This window comes from Hippocampus bargibanti, linkage group LG03, assembly GCF_051943395.1.
Source record: "Hippocampus bargibanti isolate YZ-2025 linkage group LG03, ASM5194339v1, whole genome shotgun sequence".
Taxonomy (NCBI): Eukaryota; Metazoa; Chordata; class Actinopteri; order Syngnathiformes; family Syngnathidae; genus Hippocampus; species Hippocampus bargibanti.
Window position 1 is genome coordinate 12,490,877 of NC_142736.1, and position 25,515 is coordinate 12,516,391.

The following is a 25,515-nucleotide window of genomic DNA, read 5'->3' on the forward strand; positions in this document are numbered from 1 at the left end:
CCGAAGCATTTTCTACACTCTTTGTTGCATGAAGCAGTTCTAGATGAAAGAGGAGAGGATCAAAACGTCCTTTTCAACAGTGGATCAGGGACGTCATGGTGAAATGTGCATATCTGCTACAACTCAAGTTTTGAAAGCAAACACGAAGCTGTGTCATCCATTGATGAAAAGAGATGATCTGACATCTCCTGTCCCACGTAAATCCACTTCAATTCTGTGCTCTGTGCTGACGCTCCTTTCTTCTCATCGCAGGCTCCTAGAGTCATGCATTCATCCAGCCGCAGACTGTCCAACAGCACCGACCTTTCCGCTGAACAAAGCGGGGCTGTGAAAATGCGGCCCATTACAGGCGCAAAAAAAAGCACAATCGCCCCAGAGCTGTCCAGCGATGGCAGTCTAATGCAGGGGTGTCAAAGTCATTTTTTTGCCGCGGGCCACATTGTAGTTCCGGTTTCCTCTCTGGGGCCATTATGAATTTGTAGAAGCCATTAGAAGGTTTTATTCACTCATCATATCACATATGGAGCGCACAACAAATTGATAAAAGACTAGTTTTCAAATTTGAAGTAGAAAATAATGACTGTTATTCTGGTTGACATGGGACAATTTAAAATTTTGGTTGGGACTTTAGCTAGCAACATGAAATTTCACAAGTTAGATTTGCTTTCACGGGCTGAACAAAATGGTGTGGTGGGCCGGATCTGGACCCCGGGCCTTTACTTCACCTGTGGTCTAATGGCACCGTCATTCCTCCCAATAAAAAACAGCGCTGGCATATTCGTGCTGCAGAGAAGGCGCAATGGCTCAGCGCGGTTTCCTCCTAAATGAAGGCCGTGGCCAAAAATGGTTTGACGTCTTCAGAAAACCACAGAACGCACTGAGATGAGCTGATTGCACAAAGTAATATCATCTGGTTCCGGTTCCATTTTAGAGTATCGTAGATGTGTAGTCTGCTTCAGAAATGTATCTAGAGGCAGATGATTTAATTGTGTACAAGACAAAATATATCTGTCAATTCAACAAAAAACCTTTTTCACGAAGCAGCAACTCAGCTCAGTGGATATGAACCACTTTTTAAAATTGTGTTTGTCTAGGATTACCAACTTTATGCTGCTGGGTGAGTGAGTGCAAGCATAAGTCACATCATATTTCCGGTTTACCAATGGTCACACTGGGCTATCAATCCTTTTTTCCACAGTATGTTCCAAACCCAAGAGACAGCACATGAAAGACGACGTGAACAATCAAACCACATCCTGCGGCGGCCCTTAATCCTTCAACACCTGCGATTCCACGCCTGCTGCCTTGATGTGTCAGGGTCCGCGATGGGGGGGTTTAGGCTTGGCAGGGCTTCACGAAGGTTCACGTGGCAGGTGTTCAACCACAAAGCTTGATGATGATTGATCTTATTAATTTCTGGGATAATTTGTAATCTTTTTCATAAACAGCTGTTTTATAAAACTGTATAAAAATTGGTTGAACTTGTTCTCACTTGACACGGCGGGGTAGTGGATAGCTACTTTCATTCCTTTCATCACTTTGCTGCTGTGAAATGTAATTTCTCCACTGCGAGACTAATAAAGGCATATCCAATCCAATCCAATTAATCTAGCACGCATATTTTTGAAATGTGGGAAGAAACCAGAGTAACTGGAGAAAACCCACACAAGTACGGATGGGGACAACACGCAAATTCCACACAGGAAGCCCTGAGCTGAAAATTTGCTATCTTCAAGTGTGGGCCAATTGCAATTTACATTCAAATGACATCAACAGATGAGAGAAACATGTATTGTTCTGTAGTATCTATTGTTGTATTTTTTTACTATTGATGAAATAGCTCTTATTGTGCCCAATGAGATAGCTCTTATTGTGCACATTGTTCTCCCTGTTCGAGCATGCACGTGATTGCATAGAAACTTGAAGAGGGAATGTAACAATCTTACTTTAAATATTACAAATAAAATGTGCAGGAGTTGGACTTTATCAAGGGTAAAGATTTCCACGTTTATTTTCCCAGAGTAACACTGCAGCAATGAGGATTATGTCACCGTGGCTTAGTGACAAAGGACACCATAGGATTTTTGGATCATTTTAACTAGCACTCACTGACCATGTTGTCCTCTAGCAAGAAGCAAGCTTAGTGGACAAATTTGGCAGCAAAATAATGGAAACAAAGACCGGTCGAATCCCTTTTCCATGAGAGTGCGATATGAATCACTGTACTGCTTGATGGCAAAAGATCCAAATACAATACAGCATAGTGTCATAGAAGTAGATGTGCAGAATGCATGGAGGGGCAGTTAAAATCAGTGATTGGACCTGGAGTTAATTATTATTTAATTGATTAAATCAGAAGAAATTCAATACTAATAGTCCAAAGTTTCAATAGTTAATGTGTATGAGATCAAATCAGACAATAACTGAGATTTTAAAATATCCTAAATACGGTTTGATTGAAGTGTACTCTGTAGTATCCATTGAGCAATCGATTTTCTCTGTACGGCACGTAAAAATATGATATATTTCAACAGCATAAAGTAGATACATAGATTAATATGTTGTTTTGATCCAATAAAATCTTTTAAAATGGGAGATTGTCTTACGTTTAAGAAGTACAGCCAGCTCCTCAAAGAGCACACTGAACACGACATGATGGGTGGGCTTTGCATGGGGCCCACTGGGCGTGACTTCACTGTTGTCATGGCAACAGAGTTAACGCTGCTTTGAGTCGTTTGGACCAGTCATATAACTTGTGCACCGCAATTGCCCATAACATTCCGAGAAAGAGACGATTATATGGTGGCAGAGTGAGAGTGTCTCAAGCCCATCACTTGGATTGGAGCCATCCTGGCAGCACTCCTGCACTGCAATAACTGCTTTAATAGGCTGTCACTGTTATAAAACACAAGGCTAAATAATATTACTGGAATGGATATTCAGGGAGGCGATGTATGCTTTAGTGTGATTGCATCAAGCGTCTGAACGGAACACAACCCTCTGGAACCCTCGCTACTCTGGAGTGAGGTGATCTGCTCCACACAGTCACCTGTTATGAATAAATGGGAATTGAAAACATAACAGTTTGCGTTATAAGTACTTCAATGTCGTGGCAGCTGGAGCCCCCAGCATAATATCATCAAATAAAAGCTGAACGTTTCACTATTTTGAGTGGCTTTATGTAGGGCTCTTGTAGGGCGACAGACAGAAGCACTATAGTTTTGATTATACGTGAAATGTATTATTATTATTATTATTATTATTATTATTATTATTATTATTATTATTATTATTATTAATCCAAAAGTGATGCTTTAGCATTGCATGATTTTACCTGAAACCCATTGTAGAATAGTACTGTCTAAGAAAAACGTTTTTTGAGCCGTCAACGAGGACAGTGGTTGAAACGAACCTTATAAAATGCTACCATCTAGTGGTTCATTTCTGTATAGAAGGCATGAATCTAAGCACTGGAAACTTATATTTAACCCTCCACCCTGTTCATGTTTTGCATATTTATGATAAAAACATGCCAATTATATACCCAAAGTCAACGAGTAATTTAACCATACATAGGAAATAAAAATTCAAAGCGACAACAGAAGTGTTCAGGTTGGAGACATCTTGAAATTACAGTACAACGTTCAAAATGTAACAACGGGTTTTGTCACTGCATATGAATGAATAAAATGAAAAGTAATTATTAACGTGACCTTTCAAAAAAATGCATCAACAAGTTTAATTGAATACTTGCGTTGGTTGAGTCAAACAAACGAAATGCAACTTTTTTCTTCCTTCCTCGTTTAATAAATTAATGTAGGTTGTTGACCTGTGTATGATTTGCCTGAGGTATTTTCTCTCGGGAGCTAGTGCAATTTTGATTTCAAACGGGCGTTGCAATGCCCAGTCAATAAGTATTTCTCAACGACGTTCAGGAGTTAGGGGCGGCGTGTTCGGCAGTGAGGTAGGCGACCAGCCTGTAGCGCCTCAACTAACTGACAGACACCCGATTAATTTCAAGTCGTTGATGTAGATATGTTTGCAAATATGAAGGCCTGGTTTTCAAGCAGTGTTTCACAGTCACGTCGGGATTTTTGGCGTAAGTAAAACATTAAGAGTGGATATTTACACGCAAAAACGTTAGCACCGTAGCTAAAGGTTGTGTTGGTTATCCGTAGCTAAAGGTTGTGGTGGTTATCCATGTAACATCGATCCATCAGATGTTGGATCGATGTTTACTGGTATGTAATAAACTTTTTAAACAAAGGATAGAAACATTCAAATATGTAAGTTAATTTGGGGGTTTTGTGCCATTTCATTTCGGAAATTGTAATTATCACTACTTATCACTACTACTTACTTGTAATTATCACCTACTATTAGTGTGGACATAGATATTTGAGTGAACAAATAAAACAGTGCCATAACAACCATTAAACGCGCCATTTAAAACGCCATCGATAAATGTAAACATTTTCATTAGCGCGAACAAATTGGTGACATTTCATTTCCTTTTAGTCGTAGAAAATGGGATAATTACAGGTTGGAAAACAGCAGATTATCTTTTCAGTGATGATGCTCAACACCCCGACACACTCAGGTTTGTCACGTAATTGTTACAATATCGATTCCACCATGTTCGGTCGCATACTAAAGTTGTGCTCTTTTTGCAGGGTTTTTCAAAGCATGGAGTACGTTTTAGACAAGCTGACCGTTTTTCACAGCTTGTTCCTGAGTGTATGTGAAAAGCGACAGAGTACAAAGTCAGTGAGCATTGGTCACTATGTGATGCCCCCAGTCCCAGTGCAGGATGGTAAGGATTCTCACTCAGATGTTACTGTATGCCCTTTCAAGTCCCAAAATGAAGGAATAACCAAATCACACATTAAAACCACAGAAAAGAGCAATCAAAACAGTCCACTGGCTCAGTTATTTGAAGCCCCACCACCCCAAAAGAAAACAGTAATCCTTTTAGGATGTGGACCACATTGAATCAAGTCACCAAAACCCTTTGTTGATGAAATGCAATTCTACCACTTAAAGGACAACCGAGGTCTCCGAACAAGTTGTGTCCATAATTTGTAAAATGGCTTCAAATGACTTCTACTGGGTGTATTTTACAAAGAGTTGGTGATGTTTGGTGATGTTGGTGATTGTTTTTGAGTTGGTGATGAGTCCGTACGTGACGTCACTGAAGGAACAATGCCCCTGACCGAAAAAAAAGGACACATTGTAGCAGTCCTTCCATCACGTCAATGCTTGTTTGGTCTAAAAACCTCGTGTTGCGCCAGAAGAAGGCGTCCAAGCTTGATATAAGGAATTTATCAGCCGCTGGAAACGCAATACACTGTCATCTCTAGAAGAGGTCGTCATTTTCTGCCTCTTTTCTGGGAGGCTACATTGCAGTCCAGATGCCTCAAAATAACACGGAATAAATTCTTTAATCGATTGCAAATATGTATGCTTTCCTCTTCAGAACTATTTCAATCATATTCATAACTGGATGTGTAACAAGAAAGCATACTCTCCGAATCTGAAGCCATTGTTTTGATTCTCCAGCAAGATGTCTTGGCGTGATGTCACAAACTGGGGGCGGGACTTTCTAAAAATGCCCAATTCGCAGCTCATTTTTTTGCAGATTTTTGACACTAAGTCATTTTTATTGGTGTTTCGCATTTGAATAAAAATATACTGCGTGTTTTGGGTATTTTAGATGATATAAAACGTTTTTCTGACGTCAGTTAGGAAACAAAAAGTGACGTCGGGTGTCCTTTAAATGTGTGGTGCATTGGGTAGCACATCTGTCTCAGGTTGTGGTTTTGAACCGGTCCTGGTCGTCCTGTTTTCTCTGTGGCTTTGTTGTTTTTTCTCTGTTTCCTCTGACAGTCCAAAAACATGCATGGTTAATTGATTGAACACACAAAATTGTCTTTAGGTCTGATTGTGAGTGAACGGTTGCTTGTTGATGTGTGTCATCCAACATCCCTGCAGCCAGTTCAAGGTATATGCCATTTGATGCCCGAAGATAGTTGGCACCGTTTCCAGTACGCCCGCCACCCTTATGAGGAAAAGTTGATTCAAGGATAAGAATTTTCCGCCGATCGGCGGATTTCCGACTTTTTCAAAATGAACCTTCTTGAGACAAGCGCAAATCTGTTGAGAAAAATCAGGAGTGGGGAGGGGGTAGGGTATGGGCAGTGTTCCAATCGCCCGCCTTCCACGGAGTCTCGGTTGGCGTGTGTGTAGGAGGGGGGACTCTACGTTATAGTCTAAGTACTGGCACAAGCACAACTATCATATACTGTACTTGAGCTCATCGTAGTGTAAATATTGCGTTTTGTGACATAAACATGAAAACGTGTTTGCGGCAGATGACTCGATTGTACAACTGAGTTTTGCTGTATAATAATAATAATATATTTCATTCATAAGCGCCTTTCAAAACTCAAGGACACTTTACAGTCACATAATTTTTTTATGACACTGTCGGATTAGCAGTAAATCTTGCCATGCTTTCGGTTGCTATCGGTTTTCACAAGCCGTAGTGTAACTCAACAGTTAGCTGCTGGTAATGGTGCATGAGACATAGGTAGATAGCGCGAACTGCTCATACAATGGCGAAAGTCTTAGAAAAGAAGGATGAAGGTCGAGCGAGGGAAATTGACAAGAGTTTTAGATGGGTATGGTACTTTTATTGTTCTGAAACTTTGTGCTTTATCTGTACAGTTTTTTTTCCTCTTTCGAGCATTTACATCCTTGATCCTATGATACGTCTGTGTAAGCTCTCAGTCGTACAGGAGTGGTCCATCGATGAGAAGGTTTCTTCAGCCGTCATCTGTACAAAAGTGAAGGTTTCGGACGTTTCGCCTCCTATCCAAGAGGCTTCGTCAGCGAACTAAAGTCTGACTGGTCGTATCGGCCCTATTTATATATCCCTAATGTCCAGACATGGTGGCGCCGGACACAGCTATGATAGGTCCCTACTCTCAGGTTGGGGGGGCAGAGGACCCCTCCCTGTGGCCCCACTGATTGTTCCTACATTCAATGTAGAAACGTCCGAAACCTTCACTTTTGTACAGATGACGGCTGAAGAAACCTTCTCATCGATTGATCCTATGATACAATATTATGTTTAAATTGACAATATAATGATATATACATATTGAAGAATGAAAATTCATTCAGAAGTGTCGCAAATGGTGAAACTCTTACATAAACTTTACCATGAACAAATGCAATACAGTAAAGTCTCGTTATATCGATATCGGTTATATCGATAGTACTGCTTAGTACGATACTATTTCTATGAACGCAAGGAAAAAATTTACATGCCGCAGGATCGGATATATCGATAGTCCGGTTATATCGATATTTTTTCCGACTCCCGAGAATATCGATATAACGAGACTTTACTGTATTTGAAGCATGGCAAAAAATGAAACTGATATAACATTTTTGCCATACTGGTAGCCCACTAAACAAGGGACTTTATTTTCACAAATACAGTTGAATTTCAGTGATGAAATTAATGCCCCGAGAACCCCACCTTTTTTTCAGACTTTTTTTCTCATTTGACATTCTCATCCACATTGAGTCAAAGTCAGCTTTATTGTCAAATACGCTAATATGCATGAAATAGAGCACAGATGAAATTACTGTCCTCACGGACCCAGCATGCAAGGCACTTATAATGACTTTAACAAACATGAAAACGCCAATTTGCCAGGAGAGGGGAGCCGCTGCGTGTTCACGCGCCGCCATCTTGGGGGAAAAAAAAAGCAAAACAAATATGACAACACAAAAGAACATTTTGAATTTCATCAACAAAATATAAGTCAAAGTCAGCTTTATTGTCAAATATCCTAATATGTATGACATACAGCACAGATGAAATTACTGTCCTCTCGGACCCAGCATGCAAGGCACTTATTACTAATTACTTTAACAAACATAATAAACATGAAAACGGCAATTTGCCGGGAGAGGGGAGCCGCTGCGTGTTCACGCGCCGCCATCTTGGGGAAAAAAAAAAAAAAAAAAAACATAACAACTATGACAACACAAAGACACAGAGTCATTCATTATTCAGGACTTGCTGTACCCTCTTTGTGATGACATGAAGCAGTTCTAGATGAAAGAGGAGAGGATCAAAGCATCCATGTCAGTAATGGATCAGGGACGTCATGGTGGAATTTGCACGTCTACTACAACCTAACTGTTGAAAGCAAACACGAAGCTGTAGCATCCATTGACGAAAAGACATTGTCTCACATCTCCTGTCCCACATAAATCTGCTTCAATTCCAAGCCGCGACAGTTCCACATATGTATCGGCGCTCTGCGCTGACGCTGCTCTCTTCTTATTGCGGGCTCCTCAAGCCATGCATCCATCCAACCGCAGACTGTCCAACAGCACCGATCTTACCGCTGAACAAAGCGAGGCTGTGAAGATGCTGCCCATTACAGGCGCAAAAAAACCACAATGGCCCCAGAGCTGTCCAGCGATGACAGTCAAATGGCTCCGACATTCCTCCCATTCATATTGATTGGATAATGGATGAATTACTATAACATATTTAATTGTTTGTGTTTTCTGAAACAATGACGAATAACCATGATTAAAGTAAGGTGATATTGATCAGTGGATAACCCTCTGAACAGTCAGACATAACTAAGGGCTAATATGCACTACTTGGAAGAGCAAAATGTTATATAGCTTAGTTCTTCGCACGTCAGTGTACCTAATCTAGTGTGGCCATGATTTGCGGTTGTCACACATCTTTTCATTGTGGTGACAAAGTTGCAACATGTTCTGAGAAAAGTAAAACAAAAATATTTTGCTCAAATAGGGGGTGGTGGCTGATGCGTTAGCACGTCTGCGTCAAGTCAAAAGCATTGAGATGCAAGGGCGCATTCAAGGCTCTGATCTTTCTGTGTGGAGTTAGCATATTCCCATGCCTGCCTGTTTTTTTTTTCCCATACAGGCCTCTCATATTCCAAAAACATGCACGGCAGGCTAATGTTACATTTTGGGACGATCTTTCATGTGTTTTTTACCAAAAGTAAAATTAGTAATTCATTCAAAGGTATTTGATGGTTAAATGATTAACAAACAGAGATAAAGTACATATCTTTACATAACATTCCTTCAAAACACCAAATTTAGGAGCTGATGATGATATTGCATGTACATTTCAATATAATTAACCAGTTAAACAGTATTAAGGCTGTGACCCACTGTTTGTCCCAACTCACCAGCCACGTACAACAAAGGAACCACAAGCATAATGCTTATGAGTAATTGTTGTTTTTCCCTAAAGCAGTGAGAAATGTGATTGGAAGGCTTATTTGGGAGCATGACCAACCACCTATACTGGTATGACCTATGACACATAGTGATGATGTTTTTGATCTGTAAAACTCAGCCCACCTTAATTAATCCGATTTCTGCCTCTTTGTGTCCAGAAGAGTTTCGCCGATCAGGCTGCCAGCAACAGCGATTCCTCTTCTAGCTGGAATGACTCATTTAATACGTGTACATCCGGTATTGAACGGTGCATATGTATCGATTTAAAGGATGACCTAAACTGTGACACTGCTACAGGTGAATTATTTGTTTATCTTTTTTTGGATTGTGATTGCTGAGGTACGTATTGGACTTATTTTGTATCTTGTTCACTTAGGGATATGTCAGCATAAACACCCTGCAAACGTGTGCTGGTGAGACACCACCCAAGTTGTTTTTCCGTGTTCCAAGTATAACACCCACAGATGCACAACAAACTCATCAGACAGCAAATTAATGTAATTCCCTGAAAAGGAAATGCTTTTTTTTTAAAGCATCAGCATGTGATCGACTTTACACATTCACATGATATTCCTGTAACATGATTCTGATATGGATTCCACATTGTTTTGTGTCTCACTTAATATAATTGATTTTATAGTGACAATATAATGATAAAATAAAAGAGAGAAATGTTTATTGATGTGAACGGTGTTGAAAATGAACAGACAGAACATCTTTTGGTGAAACGACAGTTTAAATTAGACATTAGCTATCTCATTTCACCACTACTCAACAGACAAACATGGGATTTTGAAACACTTAAAAATTCCCCAGTATGGCCTGGGCGGGCAGCTCTGGGTGGTAAGAAAGTACTAAGACTACTATGTAGTGAAGTGTTCACCACACAGTAGTAGTCATGTGTGTGGATCTTCCAAAGCATATGCACCCAATTCAAGTGGGAGATGATGTCATAAAGTGTTACCCATGAAGACAACATAAAGTAGTCTGCAAAGGACTGGGGAAACGGACAACACCAGCAGCAATTTCTTCTGCTGTCTTAGGGTTTTGGCAGATCCACTGACCGGAGACTCTTCTACTTTCTTCACACTAGTAGTTGGTCGCTGTTGTTTCAACAGGCTTCCGTTTGGAATGACCTCAGCCCCAGAACACTTATTTACAGCTAAGGATGATACGAATTCTGGATGGCTGTGATGGCATGGTGTTGGCATGTAATGAAATTTTAGTTTAAGGCAAAGACCAGCTTTAACAAGATACCAGACTACACCAGTTGTTGAGGCTTCGTGGGGAGGGTCTAACTTTGAATAAAGAATAAAGTGTAATTTTGGAATGGAAAGGTCGGTGCTGTTGGACAGTCTGCGGCTGGATGGATGCATGGCTTGAGGAGCCCGCGATAAGAAGAAAGGAGCGTCGGCGCAGAGCGCCGATGCGGATGTGGAACTGTCGCGGCTTGGAGTTGAAGCAGATTTATGTGGGACAGGAAATATAAGACAATCTCTTTTTGTCAATGGATGCTACAGCTGCGTGTTTGCTTTCAACATTTAGCTTGTAGTCGACGTGCATATTCCACCATGATGTCCCTGATCCACTGGTGAAAAGATGCTTTGATCCTCTCCTCTTTCATCTAGAACTGCTTTATGTAACAAAGAGGGTACAGAAAGTGCTAAAGAATGAATGACTCTGTGTCTTTGTGTGTTATATTGTCTTTGTGTTGTCATATTTGTTTTTTTTTTGTTCTTTTGACTTCAAGACGGCGCCGCGAGAGTGGCTGCCTTACCAGCAGCTCATGTATTTTGTTTTCTACTTTCATTCCTTTTATCACTTTGCTGCTGTGAAATGTAAATTGCTCCACTGCGAGACTAATAAAGGCAAATCCAATCCAATCCAATCCAATCCAATCCAATTTTGCCATTAGCAAAATAATGTTTCTTAGACACATACTCTCGGCAGAATGTTAAGCCTAATTCAGGCAAAGTAAACCATGACATCAAACCCCCGTTTCCTTTCCATCCTTGTGCATTCAACTGTTTCTTCTTTTCATTACAAAGACCTGTAATAGTATGTGCAATACACACCTCTTGCATTTTTATCCTGCTGCATCCAAAAGTTGCTACATTTTCGATTTTATTTTAAAACCATGAATTAGCATCTCCCTTTTCACAAACCTTGGTATTTACTTGGCTATCATTGGACCTTGACGATCACATTTCGTGCTACATTATGTTGAAATCTGTTGGTATGACAGTGAAATTACTTGAATTGTTGCTAATATCGTGTCAATTTAGGAACACTTCAATGTATTTGTTCAGTTATTTCCATTTTCCACGGCCTTTTGAAATGTTGATTTATATAGCGCTTTAAGAACAGCTGTAGCTGTAACGGTCCTGAACATGGAAAACTGTCATACACAGGAAATAAACTAATCGCAAAGATAGGAGTAAACCTAAGATCAAGATCAACTCGACAGAGATGTTTAAAGGACAACCAACGTCACTGTTTTGTTTGTTAACTGACATCAGAAAAACATTTTATAGCATCTAAAATACCCAAAACTTGCAGTATGATATTTTTAGTCAAATGCAAAACACCAATAAAAATGACTTAAAGTGTCCAAAATCTGCAAAAAATTGAGCTGCGAATTGGGCATTTTCAGAAAGTCCCGCCCCCAGTTCGTGACGTCACGCCAAGACATCTTGCATCGCTAGTGAATCAAAACAATGGCTTCAGATTCGGAGAATGTTTTCTTGTTACACATCCAGTTATGAATATGATTCAAATAGTTCTGAAGAGGAAAACATACATGTTTGCAATCGATTAAAGAATTTATTTGTGCCATTTTGAGGCAACATTGGGGGGAAATCTCTTACCCAAAAAAGAGGCACAAAATGGCGACCTCCTGTGGCCACCTCCGTTTCCACAGGATGATAAATTCCTAATATGGCGCTTGGACGCCCTCTTCTGGCGGCTTTTGGGTGCAACACGAGGTCCCCAGACCAAACAAGTACAGCAAAATACATTGACGTGATGGAAGGACCGCTACAATGCATCTTTTTTACGGTCAGGGGCGGTCCTTTAGTGACCTCACATACGGACTCGTCACCAACTCAAAAACAGGACTTCCTCAATATTCAGAGTCTTAAAACGTCAAATATCGCTATATGCGGTGGAATCTTTGTAATATATGCTCAGTAGAAGTCATTTGAAGCCATTTTACAAATTATGGACACAACTTTTCCGGAGACGTCGGTTGTCCTTTAATTGGTTACATTTTGGCGGGCACTACGACCAGGCATCTCACCCAGCAGGTGCACAGCGGGAGCGTGTTTAGGATGAGAATATTTTACTGCATTTTCAATGTCCTATGTTAGATCCACTTGTTAGCAGTTGGAATAAAGACGGACTCCATGCAATCGTGTGTTCTCCTTCCTTGTCATGATCTGGTTGGCGACCAACGGGTGGCGCTGTCGGCCCCGCCTGCACCTGCACAGGTGCTGGTCGTCCCGATCAGTAGCGGACTGGCAACCAACGGGTAGTGACGTCAGCTCTACCTGCAGCCTAGCAGGTGCTGGTCGTTTTAATCAGTGACACCTAAAAGGACTCCCGGCACGACCATCCGGTGTCGGTTCATTGTTTGTTGCATGCTTTCTCTGCAATCACAGGCATTGTATGCTGTGCATGTGTTTGTTTAACCTTGGTGGACTTTTACACTTGGTTTTCTTTTGATACTTTTTTTCTGTTCAGATCATTTTGATGATTTACATTTTGTTCCTGCTGACCTTTATTTTAATACAATTTGTCAAACAACCTCCTGCCTGCTTTTTGGGATCAGCACCCGCCATCACCACCTTGCAAAACGTGACATTCCTCAACTGCTACATTTGAGTTTTAAGGGCTGTCATCAGCTGTAGTGCATTAATTAAAATAATATGTTCTTGATAATTTATAATGAATAACGTGTGCAAGATAGTTTGAAAATGATGCTTATCTTTTAATATGGCAGTCTCGTTTCTAGAAAATGTTTGTTCTTGTCCGCCATGTTAAACTGAACGAGTCTACCTGACTGCATTTTAAAGGGGTAATGTCTATAACCTAAGGTACTAAACCGCATTAAGAAAAAGCAGTCCCACTTGCACTATGTTTAATATCATGTTATTTAAACACGTGAGGATTAATAGCATCGATAGTCGCAAAAATGTGTCTGTTCTATTTACATAAATAAAGCCATCGACACCTTCACAGTGGACTGCGCTACTCAACGTCAACCAATCACGGATTTGTTGTCGTTCCAACCCCCAGAAACTGTACTTTAAACATTTCAGGTTATGATTGTAGTTTACACCTTGGGCTGTGTCACGACTTCTCTCCACGCGCGCGACAGGACTGAGTGTGTTTTGTCATGGAGCAAGATAATCTGTCCGTGGTGCTGCACTCCAAGGGAGACCTCAGACTGGTACATTCTCACAATAGAAATAGTTTTTACTTGTTTTTGAAAAGTGTGTGTGTGCATGCGTGCTTGTGTTTCTGTGTGTGTGCGCGTGTGTGTGTAGGTTGGGGGGGGGGGTGCGTACGTGCGTGTTCTTAACACCGGGTTGTTCTTGCCTGTCCCCCAGGAGCAACGCCCTACCCCGGAGCCAAGTCCGAATGGTACGAAATTTCATCGCTTGTGTCCTTTAACATGTCACTTAGCTGTACGTAACCCATTAAAATGACCACATTTACTTATGTGTTTGCATGACTCTGACAATAAATTATTCATTTGTGGCGGCACTAGAACCAGGCATCTCACCCAGCAGGTGCACGGGAGGGTGCGGGTTTATGTCTCATATTTTGCATTTTCTGTTTGAGTTAGATCCACTTGTTAGCCGTTGGAATAAACACGTCTCCACATTCAGTTGTGTGTGCTCCTTCCTCAACGGCTACACATGTTGATTTCATTTTTCGCGGTGTTGATCTTGATTTTTAAAAGTTGAACTGGCAATACCGAATTGAGGAACGTATTACATTCCACCCGTCGAATTAAACACATACAAAACACAACGTCAAGTTTCTGAGGGTCCTGACAGCAAGTCTAAAACAACAGGAAAAAATGGTTTTATATATACTGAAGTATTAAAATACAAAATACTTTTACACGCTAAAATGCCAGCCCCAAAAATGGCCATATTGAATATCAAAGAAAATGGTTAAAATGAAATGCAGATATCATTTTGTAGGTTTTTCCCTATTGAATACGTGCTTTCCTCAAAGTTGTGTCATCCTTTGCCCTCAGAGGTTTTGCTCCAGATACACTCCGTTGGTATCTGTGGTTCCGATGTCCACTACTGGCAGCACGGCAGCATTGGGGACTTTGTGCTGAAGAAGCCAATGATTTTAGGGCATGAAGCAGCCGGGCGGGTGGTCAAGGTTGGCTCTGCAGTCAAACACCTTCAAGCAGGTGAGTAAGCCAAAATGGGAAATACCACAAATAACATTTCCCACACTCTGAAGCAGTGGTTCTTTTACTCGTTGGAGGTTCCAAACCCAACCAGTTTGTCTGCACATTCACTGAACCCTTCGTTTGTGAAACATCAAAATATGATTCAATAATTGTTCCTTCAGCTGGTGGGAGACTAGTTTTGCTAAGGCAAATTATGCAGATAAGACGCGGAGCCCCATCATGTTCTGTGATGCATGTGAATCAATGTCGTACACATTTGTCCTATCACTTTCTTTTAGTTAGCATTTAGTACTTTCTTTTAATTAGCATGTATTAAAAAAATCATTACAGTCACACATTGATGACTGACTAATGACATTTCCCACAGCAATGATACAGCTTTCTTGTCACGATTGTTTTACTGAATATTGAGGTGGGTGTGTCTTAACCTCCAAGGCAGAGGCTCCATCGATTCACCGAACCAAGTTTGAGAATCATTGCATGGAATTTGATCCTAAAAAAATCCCAATTTCAAAAAGTATGACAAATAGATGCTTCCATATGAAAAATATATTCGTTTACAAAACTGTTTAGAACTGCTCGTAAAGTTTTTTTTTTTCTGAGCAAAGTTAAACCGATATTCAACATCAATATTCGCAATACGTTTCAATTTGAACAATATGTGACAGAAGCACTTCCATAATTCTTGATGTGACGTCAGAAGCAGAACCAGATGCCAAATTCACTGTTTAGTAATGTGGACAAATAAATGTTGTACACTGTTAAGTTTTGTTCAACTTGGATCCGGGGACATGCCATTGCATAATCGCATCAACACAACAACACTCAAAAACTATGCTGAATGGGTTACTTTATATCCTCAGTAATTGCTCATTTCAAAGTCAAAAGTCAAGTCAAAGTCAAAGTCAGCTTTATTGTCAAATATGCTAATATGCATGACATACAGCACAAATGAAATTACTGTCCTCTCGGATTTCTTACTCTGTCATTGATTAAAATGGTACAGTGCCGTGCTGGCTGGTGATTGGCATGTCACCAGCCATGAACATATTTTTCAAAAACAAATTTCCCAAATTGTTCTTTTTCCCTTTTAATTTCACAAATAATTGTCATATATGTATTGTTTGTTTTGTTCTAGTTTGTTTTGATTGTTTTGTTTCTTTCTTCTGAAATTTCTCTGACTTTAAGGCCTGGAAAACATTTAGAATGTGAAACCAAGAACAATGCGCGGGTTCATCTTCCACATTTCTTTGTTTGAATTACAGGTGACAGAGTGGCCATCGAGCCAACTGTGCCCCGAGAGATGGACGAGTTTTTCAAAAATGGACGCTACAATTTATCTCCGACTATCTTCTGTTGCGCCACCCCGCCCGATGATGGCAGCTTGTGCAGATACTACACACACAGTGCCAACTTCTGTTACAAGTAACGCATTCAGCTTTGCACCAATAATTACCAAACGCAATGCTCTTTCTCAATCTTTAGCCACATCTTCTTGACTTTGAAATGCGTTTCTCTTTCTAGGTTGCCTGATAATGTGACATTCGAGGAGGGGGCTCTGATTGAACCTCTGTCCGTGGGCATCCATGCCTGTCGCAGGGCCGGTGTGGCCCTTGGGAGCAATGTGCTCATCTGTGGTGCAGGTATTTGGATTGGATAGGATTGTATTGGATTTACCTTTATTAGTCTCGCAGTGGGCGGCCCGGTAGTCGCAGTGCATAAATTTACATTTCACAGCAGCAAAGTTATGAAAGAAAGATGAAAGTAAAGAAAGAAGTAAAAACAAAATAAATGAGCTGCTGGAAAGGCACCCACTATCGCGCTGTCATCTTGAAGTCAAAACAACAACAAAAACTAAATAACAAACCCTCTATAATAAGACAATAAGATAATACAATAATATTATAATCAGTGTTTGAAGTAGCGTCTGCCCAGTGGCCCGTCTACAACTTTTACGTCGGGCGTACAACTTTCAAAACGTCTCGGCCCTAGTGGCCAACAACTTCTTCTCTCAATCAAACGTTTGTTTTATTCAATAAAGCAAAGGCTACAAACAACCCGCTACAAGCCACATGGACTCCTCTTTCTAAGCGGCTTTCAAAACTCTCAAGTACACTTCTCAGTCATGGTGTGGTCCGAAGCACGAAACTTTTGATTGGCTGCCGGTGCCGAGTATGCAAATTGCCATACAAATGTTTATTTGGCAATTTGAGGAAGCTATGAAAACATCCACACTGCAATGTATTTAAGTCAAGCGCATTTTGTTTTGTGGTTCCACCATTTCAAAACTTGTTTCCGTCCATGTATCTTGAACAGTGGCAGCGGCATGTGACTTGTCGGACTTTGACCTCAAACCATCTCGACGATAACATGTTTCACTTCTCAAGCAATAAAATGTCCTTCATTATGAGAGTGACTAATATGACTGAATGAAGATTCAAAACAGACCGCTAAAATGTAAACTAAAGGTGTTTGTTGGTTTACTTTGAGACACATTTCCATTGGGACGCTGATTGAAATGTAATTTGCAAAAATTGTGTTACATTAAGTCTGTCTTGCAGGTCATTAATTTAATAGTCAAACATCAACTGAAGTGTTAACGTTTTATCACTCGTGATGGCGGTGGGTAATGTGGTTGTTGCTACTTCTTGTGTGCTCATTTTTTTTCTCCCAGGGCCAATTGGGTTGGTCTCTTTGCTTGTGGCCAAGGCAATGGGTGCTTCACAAGTTGTCATCACAGGTAACATGACTTTCATCAAAATATCCTTTTTACAATCCCGTCTACTTTTATCTCATCACCTTCCTGTCCCATTTAGATTTGTTCCCTGAGCGTTTGGCCATGGCCAAGGTTTTGGGTGCAGATTTCCAGCTCACTGTGAACCAAGGGGACGGACCTCAGCAGTTGGCCAAGAGGGTGGAGAACCTACTAGGTGCTCAGCCTCACATCTCTATCGAATGCAGTGGCGTTGAGAGCAGCATTCAAACATCTATCTATGTACGTGCCGTGCACCGGTTCGCACTGTGTTGATGTTTATGCAGTAGGCGCAGGGAATGATTCACTGTTCACCATAATTTACTACACACAAAAAAATATATAATACTGTATTTTCCAGTGTACAAGGCGCACTGGAGTGTAAGGCGCACCCCAAATGGATGCTGTATTTTCGAACATTTTCCATTTATAAGGCGCACCAGACGATGAGGTGCATCTTCAATGAATGAAAAAAAGTGATCTAAATACTGTCTAATAGAAAAATATGTGAAAGCTTTCCAAATACAAGGAAAACCACATTATAAGGCACTTGAGTAGAGGCTGGGGTAACACACAACTTCTCTACAGGGGCCAAAGAGTGTTGGTGGCTGCTTACAGTAGTTGCCAGATCTGTTGTTGCTCAATATTACGTCACATATAAGGCGCACCAGAGTATAAGGCGCATGGTCATCTTTTGAAGAAAATCAAGGCTTTTGGATGCGCCTTATACACCGGAAAATACGGTATGTTTATGTCTGCCAGAAAAATCTTAAGACTACAGGCCAAGCAACACTATCATATTTACATATTGAGAACACTTCATTGGATGAACACACCAATACTATGTCCCAGGCCACCCGATCGGGAGGTGTTGTAGTTGTGGTGGGTCTCGGATCAGAAATGGTCAACATTCCTCTCATTAACGCGTCTACCAGAGAAGTAGACATCAGAGGCGTCTTCCGCTACTGCAACACGTATGTAAAACATTTGATTTTGGATTGTCAATTTTCTCGTACTTTTATTCCCGAAACAAACACAATAATTAAAAGGAATGTTCATGTTAACTTTTTTTTTACAGTTGGCCCATGGCCATCGCCATGTTGGCATCAGGAAAAGTGAATGTGAAACCTTTGGTGACGCACCGCTTTCCTCTGGAGCAGGCCATCCAGGCATTTGAGACCACACGTCAGGGTCTTGGGATAAAGGTCATGTTAAAGTGTGACCAGAATGACCAGAATCCGTAAACCCTCATGCTCAAATATTAACAACATTGTGATTGTGCAATCATGTAAACACCTGCAAAAACCCAAACAAACCGTATGTAGGGTTTACCACACACAAAAAAAACAATAAGACCCTGAGTTAACCTGAGTATTTGGTTCCGTAAACATGTTTCGTAATATATACACACTTGCTACTTCACGGTTCAATTATTGCTGCTTCCCTTGATTGGTGCTTTTCATTTGCATCGGTTGTAGTTTTTTCTCTCCATAATTTGTGTGCATTCTTGATCTGTTTTTTTTTTTTACTTTTACATCGCAGTAGTCAATAACATTTGTATTTGTTTTTGTTTTTAAGGGAAATTTGGGTTAGAAAAAATTGAGACCATGAATTTAAAACAGTTCGTCGCCCCCTCAAATCCCTGATGCCCCATTGTGGGTGTGTTCGAAAACGGATGACTTTCAGGACATATGGTCCAGGAGAGTGACACAATAGTCCAAAAAATAAATGTAATCATAACCAGGTAAAGATAAATATGTAGTTTAAATCACTGCTATGAATAACCACAGATTGTGTATTCGCTCTTTGTTCAGAAGAACAAGCCCAATCACATCTCTGATACCCGCAGCATTTTGTCGTATTTGGTTGCAGAACACACTCCGATTAACTCTGTTTTGTCTGCATTTTGTAGTTCAACAATTTCATATATTGCACAGAGCTCGCGTTGAGTAACGTGGGAACAATGTGGATGGGCGGGTGGTGGATTAATGTTGGATGAATAGAGGCAAGACAAATTCCCCACCCAATGCTTAGAACTCACATATTGCAGATAATTTTGGGCACATAAACCCCACGATAAACAGGGACCATACATGGTATCACGACTTGAAAAAACCTACATAGATGTTTCCTCTTCTAATCAGCATATTTCATCACATAACACCACATCGGAATACCATTCAATGAAACTTTGTGATTTGTACTCCACATGCTGTATCCACACGGAATATTGGTCCTTTGAGCACAGGAAGCACAACAAAACATGAATACCTCAGCACAGCTCAACACATGTGGCAAAAATGAGATGCAGCACATAACCTCACTTTTGGAATGAGGGAGAAACAGACTACTTTATTAGGGTATTGAAAGACATGAATACCATTTTCTTCATTGATGCCTGTCAGTCAGAAGCGGTCATAACTTCTATTTGTAGTGATATATGAGTACACCCAAATGTCTACTCACAGCTGTAGCCAGCAGACAAACCATCATTCGTTGCCACTGTTACTGATCACAGTTATTATTTTGCTGAAAACACTTAGAAGTTCATGTTTTACACTAATCTCCTTGTATGGAGTATTGAGAGCCTCTCGAACAAATTTCAGTCTTTGCATTGATCATTTGTATATTTATCTCTGTATATTTGAGCAGTACTCTAGAGATGCTCATTTAAGAGGCAATTTATATTCATATTCATGGCAACTGTCTCCTCAAATGAGGTTTTTAACGTTTTTTTTAGAAATCAGAATGTTCACCTAATCCAAATATTAACATGTAACTGCAGTGACTGCAGCGTTGTCAAAAACATCCAATTGTAAAACTTTGAGTGGCATTCTGATATGATTTATCTTAGATATAATACAAACTGGTTTCACTCCCAATTTTTGACCGTTTAAACTTTTAAAAGCACTATGTATTTTTGACCTGTTAATATGCAACAACTTCACATGCATTTGTTAGTTACTGCCAGAAGGGGGAACCAGAGCACACATTTCAAAACGACATGAATGGGGGATGTTCTACCCTTCCCTGAAAGGCAACTAAGGCGAATTGAGCAAATAATAATGAAAAAAAAAAACAATATTTGGGATCATGAGTCCAAATATCAAATTAAAGTTAATCTCTTTGAGCATTAAAAATTCAGTCTGTTTTATTATATTGTTTTTTTAAGCAAACTGCACAAAAAATATTCACCTGCTATACACAAAACAATCCATTGAAAAGCAGCATGCACAGCGTGCCGATGTATTCCTATGGTGTAGTTTAACACTCGCCTACGTTAAAGTCAGTGGCGGGCCGTGCATGTCAACCCTCGACCTTCAATAGTGCTATGTCTGAATCACGACATGTCCACTAGAGGATTTGACTCGAAGTCTTCTTTTCCTTTCGGCTTTCCCTTCAAGGGGTCGCCACAGCGAATCAGTGTCCTCCATCTTCAGTGGTTTGATTGACAGGGTTGTTTTGGTCAAGCTTTTACATTGGATGCCCTTCCTGACACAACCCTCTGTATTTATCTGGGCTTGGGACCGGTCTCCTTGTGGCTACAGAATAAGTGTAGGGGGTTAGAAACGACCTCTGTTATTGTATGTTAGTCGATTAGACTACCAAGTCAGGAGAGGGCGCTACGCGCCTGTGAATGGAACAGAGGAAGGCGATGTAGGCTCAGCTCACGCATGCGCAGTTGTCATAAATGCCGTTGTGTGAAGCTGATTAACACGGTTGTCTCGTGTCGTCTTTCCTCGTCGTTCACAGGTATTCAAAATAAGTGTTAGACATTCTCAAGAACTTAAAGTAATTGGGGACTTATTGGGCGATGCTAGATATGAAACCTTGTTTGTGGCTTTGATGAATATTTTGTGGCTTTGACAAATTTGGATTTTTGGATGTCAATTGTAGTTCCCAGTACAACACACACGAGCGGGCAGACGTGCATAAGCATGTGCGAATGTGGAGGATATATACAATGTATAGATGTTGAATGTATAGATCTACACATGAATGTATTCTGATACTGAAATTGCTGAATTGATGTTTTGATGGGTTGTCATAAATGCCGTTGTGTGAAGCTGATTAACACGGTTGTCTCGTGTCGTCTTTCCTCGTCGTTCACAGTGCTACCTGCCTGTGACGCGTTTGAACCGACTCAGGTATCCCCTAGGCCTGAGGCCGGTTACATAAGCAACACTGTCATTAAACTGTTTGAACTTTTACTATGACTGTGTGGATTCATGATAACCTCATAAAATGTAAGGTAACTGTAAAGTGTCCTTGAGAGTTTTGAAAGGCGCCTATAAATGAAATATATATTATTATTATTATTATTATTATTATTATTATTATTATTATTAAAATTGCAATATTATTTGCTTTTTTGCAAGCTTCGGAGCTGTCCAACCTTTCTTAATGATGTCCATCTATTCTTGAGTCTGTCTTGAAAACGGCTTCAACAGTATACCTGCAACCAAATCAATTTCTTCTCATCCTTCAGCGATTTTGGGTTGACAAAACCGCTATTAAATGGACACATTAGATTTGCTGATGCAGCTCGCTACAGCTACAGTGTGCTAGCTCGGGCCAGTATGCTCTCATCACTAGCGATACTCTGATTGTGTAGTGACTAGCCAATCATAGTTTACGAAAACTGACGTTTCCAGCGCCTTCCAGCATGCCTTGGATTGCCAACTCGAACTCTGATTGGTTAAAGCAACAGTCTTTTTTTTCGTTGTCAAAGGTGGGTTGAGTTGAACAGGTCATCATAATCATTGCCGGACTCTGCAAAAGTGTTTGACATCTCTCTTTGGCAACCTGACTGTTGCTGTTGTTCTCATCATTGGATGGAAAATTGTCAGACTTCTGCTCCTATTCACCCCCCTCCAAAATAAGCGATCCATGCACACCGTAATTGTCACAAATAATCTGAAACAGAGGTGATTTATTCTTGTCTACTCTTAACATGTTCAAAAATACATGACATTATCTTCTAACAATTAAACACTAACAATAAACACTTCTCTAAACACCCTTTTTCGATCATAGCCCAGTCTATTTGGGTTTACAAATAAAATACAATAAAGGTATGTCTGTGTAAGTTCTCAGTCGTACAGGAGCGGTCCATCGATGAAAAGGTTTTTTCAGCCGTCATCTGTACTTCTTTGAAGGTGTCGGACGTTTTGCTTCTTATCCAAGAAACTTTGTCAGCAAACTAAAGTCTTACTGGTAGTTTAGGCCCTATATATATCCATACTGTCCAGACATGGCGGTGCCGGACTCTGCTATGATAGGTCCCTGCTCTCAGGTTGGGGGAGCAGAGGACTACTCCCTGCAGCTGCTCCACTGATAGTTCTTGTCGTTCTGACTAACGACTGGCCTGATTGCCCCACTTCGACCTGTATCACCTCACCGCCTAAACTACCAGTAAGACTTTCATTTGCTGACGAAGTTTCTTGGATAAGAAGCGAAATGTCCGACACCTTCAAAGAAGTACAGATGACGACGGCTGAAGAAACCTTTTCATCAACAATAAAGGTATGGTACAGTATGGATGGAGACTGAACTTAAATGCACCAAAGGGGAAGATGAACAAAGAAATAAAAGAGCAAATCTCACTGTTTTTGTTAGAAAATGTTAATGGAGCGGTGCCTCCAAATATGGTATGGGATGCAGGCAAAGTGCTTTTAAGATGGAAAATTGTCATAAAACTGGCTCACAAAAAAACCCACAGTGGTTCATGAAATTAAGGACTTGCAGGCACCGACAGCCCACCACTGACTAAAGTAGATTAGAGGAACCCTAAAAGTAAATATAAGCATGAGAACACCTTAGAGACCATAAATCCAAATCATTCAGTGACGTGCGCTGAGGTTCATGACTGGTGAGGCACTGACATCATCATAGTCAGATTTACAAACATATAAACTCCACAGAGTAGCGTATTCACCATTTGATTGGCAACAGTTAACGTGTTTTGTTTAAAATGTCATGTCAGCATTCTTTATATATACAAACTGTAGCATCGAAAAAAATAATTTAAACAAACGTTATAGTGTTACCTTTTCTTGTAAATGAAGTCCATGCGCCGCTCCTTCTCAAGAAAGGCATTGATAACATCTTTGTAGAAGCCTTCCTTATCTTTCTTCAGTTTTAAAAGTCTCTCTGTCTCAATGGAGATCACTGCCAGTGAAGAAAGTCGTCCTTGACCAGTCCTGTTGCGACTGTATGTTTCAGTCTTTTCAGTGCTGAGATTGACAATCTCATCTACTTCTACAGCAACAAATGGGGCTGCACCAATCTCCTTTTGAATGTCATTTCTAATGACATCACCAACTGCTTCAATTAAATCGTTTGTATTCTGTTTCACAGGCTAGAAAATACAGTAGATGTCCCAAAATGACTCGCTAGCCTGTCATCTTTCTCAGCGAAAGCATGTAATAGTTCAACATAGTTGCCACGATGAGCAGAGCCTTTACTTTCATCATTTCCACGAAATGTCAGCTGTTGTTTGGCTAGGAAGCAGGTGGCATTGATGAGATCTTTTAAAATCTCCTGGCTCTCCTTTACCTTAGCATTGTGGATGCTGATGTTAAGTCTTCATCCAAAGCCAAGTCGAGCGTGGACATTCCGAATGTTTTTAGCGCGTTTTGACTTTGGATGTGCACGGTGTACCGCTCATGTTTGATGAGGCTCCGTTGTAATTTTTTTTAGGTCGCAATATCCCATTTGAGTCCAGACATTGTCATAAGTTGAGAACAGAAGGCAGGAAAAGCAGAAAAGGCGGTTTCTTGCTGGACATCCACACAGCCAGTCTTTTCGTGTGTACCAGTCTGTCTGAAAAGAGCGAGTATTCTGTCCCGTTGTCTGAAGCAAACCTTTTAGCTCCGGTGTTGGTATTCCTTTAATTACTATTTCCTGCTTCGATTGAAAGTCCAGTTTAGAAAATTCTTTCAATTTAGATATGTAATCCTCCATTCTGAAAATGAGGCCAAGCAACACGAAAAAATGACTGGAGGGTTTCACTTTACTTGCTAACTGTTTACTGTAGCTTGCTTGCTGTCACTAATTCTATTATTCTGCAGCCGTGGAGTCGCAAGTATCTCTGGAATCACATGCGCCCCCTGTCATGAGGCGGGAAAACTCTGTGCCTCACCTACGCACAGTTTTGACAAAAATAAAATAAAATAAACACTGTAGTACAGTGTTTATAATGTACAGTGACTGTACATTATATACACCAGCTAAACTGTAGAAATTTAGTTCATATACTAAACGTGTTTGAACGCTTTAATAGCGATATGCAGAGGGACAGCAATGTGGTCTCACCGCAGAGCAAGCCAACACAGTTAGCATAGTGATTGTTCAATCCATGGTGAGGCTCAGCCGGCTGCTGCCTCACCGCTCGTCTCTACTTAGTATTTGAACGGTAAATGTGAAAATTCAGCGATTTTGAAAAAAATCCAAAAACGGTGAAGTTAAATGGACAAGAACTTTAAAGTACAAATCACTAAATACATATAACTGTTTATTTTTTTTTTCATTTGATATTTCCATGACAGGTTTCCATGATGACAGGTGAGGCACTGCCTCACCTGCCTCCCCTGACTGCACGTCACTGAAAACATTCTAATGAATAACAATGAGCCTGTCTTCTTGGTTCACATATTTTCTCACGAGTGAGCAAAACGTATTAAGAGTGCTCATTTCATATTTTATTGTGATCTCAATGTTACATGTCAGAGCGCTGGCATTCATATGCCGCTGCTCACCCACAGAAAAACTTTATCCTGTGACTGTAAAGTGACCTTGAGAGTTTTGAAAGGCGCTTAGAAATGAAATATATTATTATTATTCTTATTATTATCTGGCTGGTTGGCTGGCTAGCTATCTAGCCAGCTAGCTCACCCACAGAAAAACTTTATCCTGTGACTGTAAAGTGACCTTGAGAGTTTTGAAAGGCGCTTAGAAATGAAATATATTATTATTATTCTTATTATTATCTGGCTGGTTGGCTGGCTAGCTATCTAGC

The 25,515-nt window shown here is 40.4% G+C and overlaps 2 protein-coding genes across 3 annotated transcripts; both read left to right on the forward strand.

Annotated features, from left to right (window-relative positions):
* Positions 1 to 3,339: 3,339 nt before the first annotated feature.
* On the forward strand, positions 3,340 to 13,373 carry terb2 (telomere repeat binding bouquet formation protein 2). 2 transcript variants are annotated; one of them, XM_088993232.1, is made up of 6 exons: positions 3,340 to 4,099; positions 4,519 to 4,600; positions 4,674 to 4,813; positions 9,320 to 9,375; positions 9,468 to 9,603; positions 9,683 to 13,373. In XM_088993232.1, the coding sequence occupies exons 1-6, from the start codon at positions 4,036 to 4,038 to the stop codon at positions 9,721 to 9,723; spliced, it is 519 nt and encodes a 172-aa protein (XP_088849358.1). In that variant the 5' UTR covers positions 3,340 to 4,035; the 3' UTR covers positions 9,724 to 13,373. The 2 variants fall into 2 exon arrangements, with proteins under 2 accessions (XP_088849358.1, XP_088849357.1); XM_088993231.1 differs by having other exon boundaries at positions 3,340 to 4,600; positions 9,465 to 9,603.
* Positions 13,374 to 13,626: 253 nt separating this feature from the next.
* sord (sorbitol dehydrogenase) lies at positions 13,627 to 19,638 on the forward strand. Its single transcript, XM_088992008.1, has 9 exons — positions 13,627 to 13,756; positions 13,917 to 13,950; positions 14,576 to 14,740; positions 16,009 to 16,168; positions 16,268 to 16,386; positions 17,418 to 17,483; positions 17,560 to 17,738; positions 18,348 to 18,469; positions 18,574 to 19,638. The coding sequence occupies exons 1-9, from the start codon at positions 13,703 to 13,705 to the stop codon at positions 18,737 to 18,739; spliced, it is 1,065 nt and encodes a 354-aa protein (XP_088848134.1). The 5' UTR covers positions 13,627 to 13,702; the 3' UTR covers positions 18,740 to 19,638.
* The last annotated feature ends 5,877 nt before the right edge of the window (positions 19,639 to 25,515 follow it).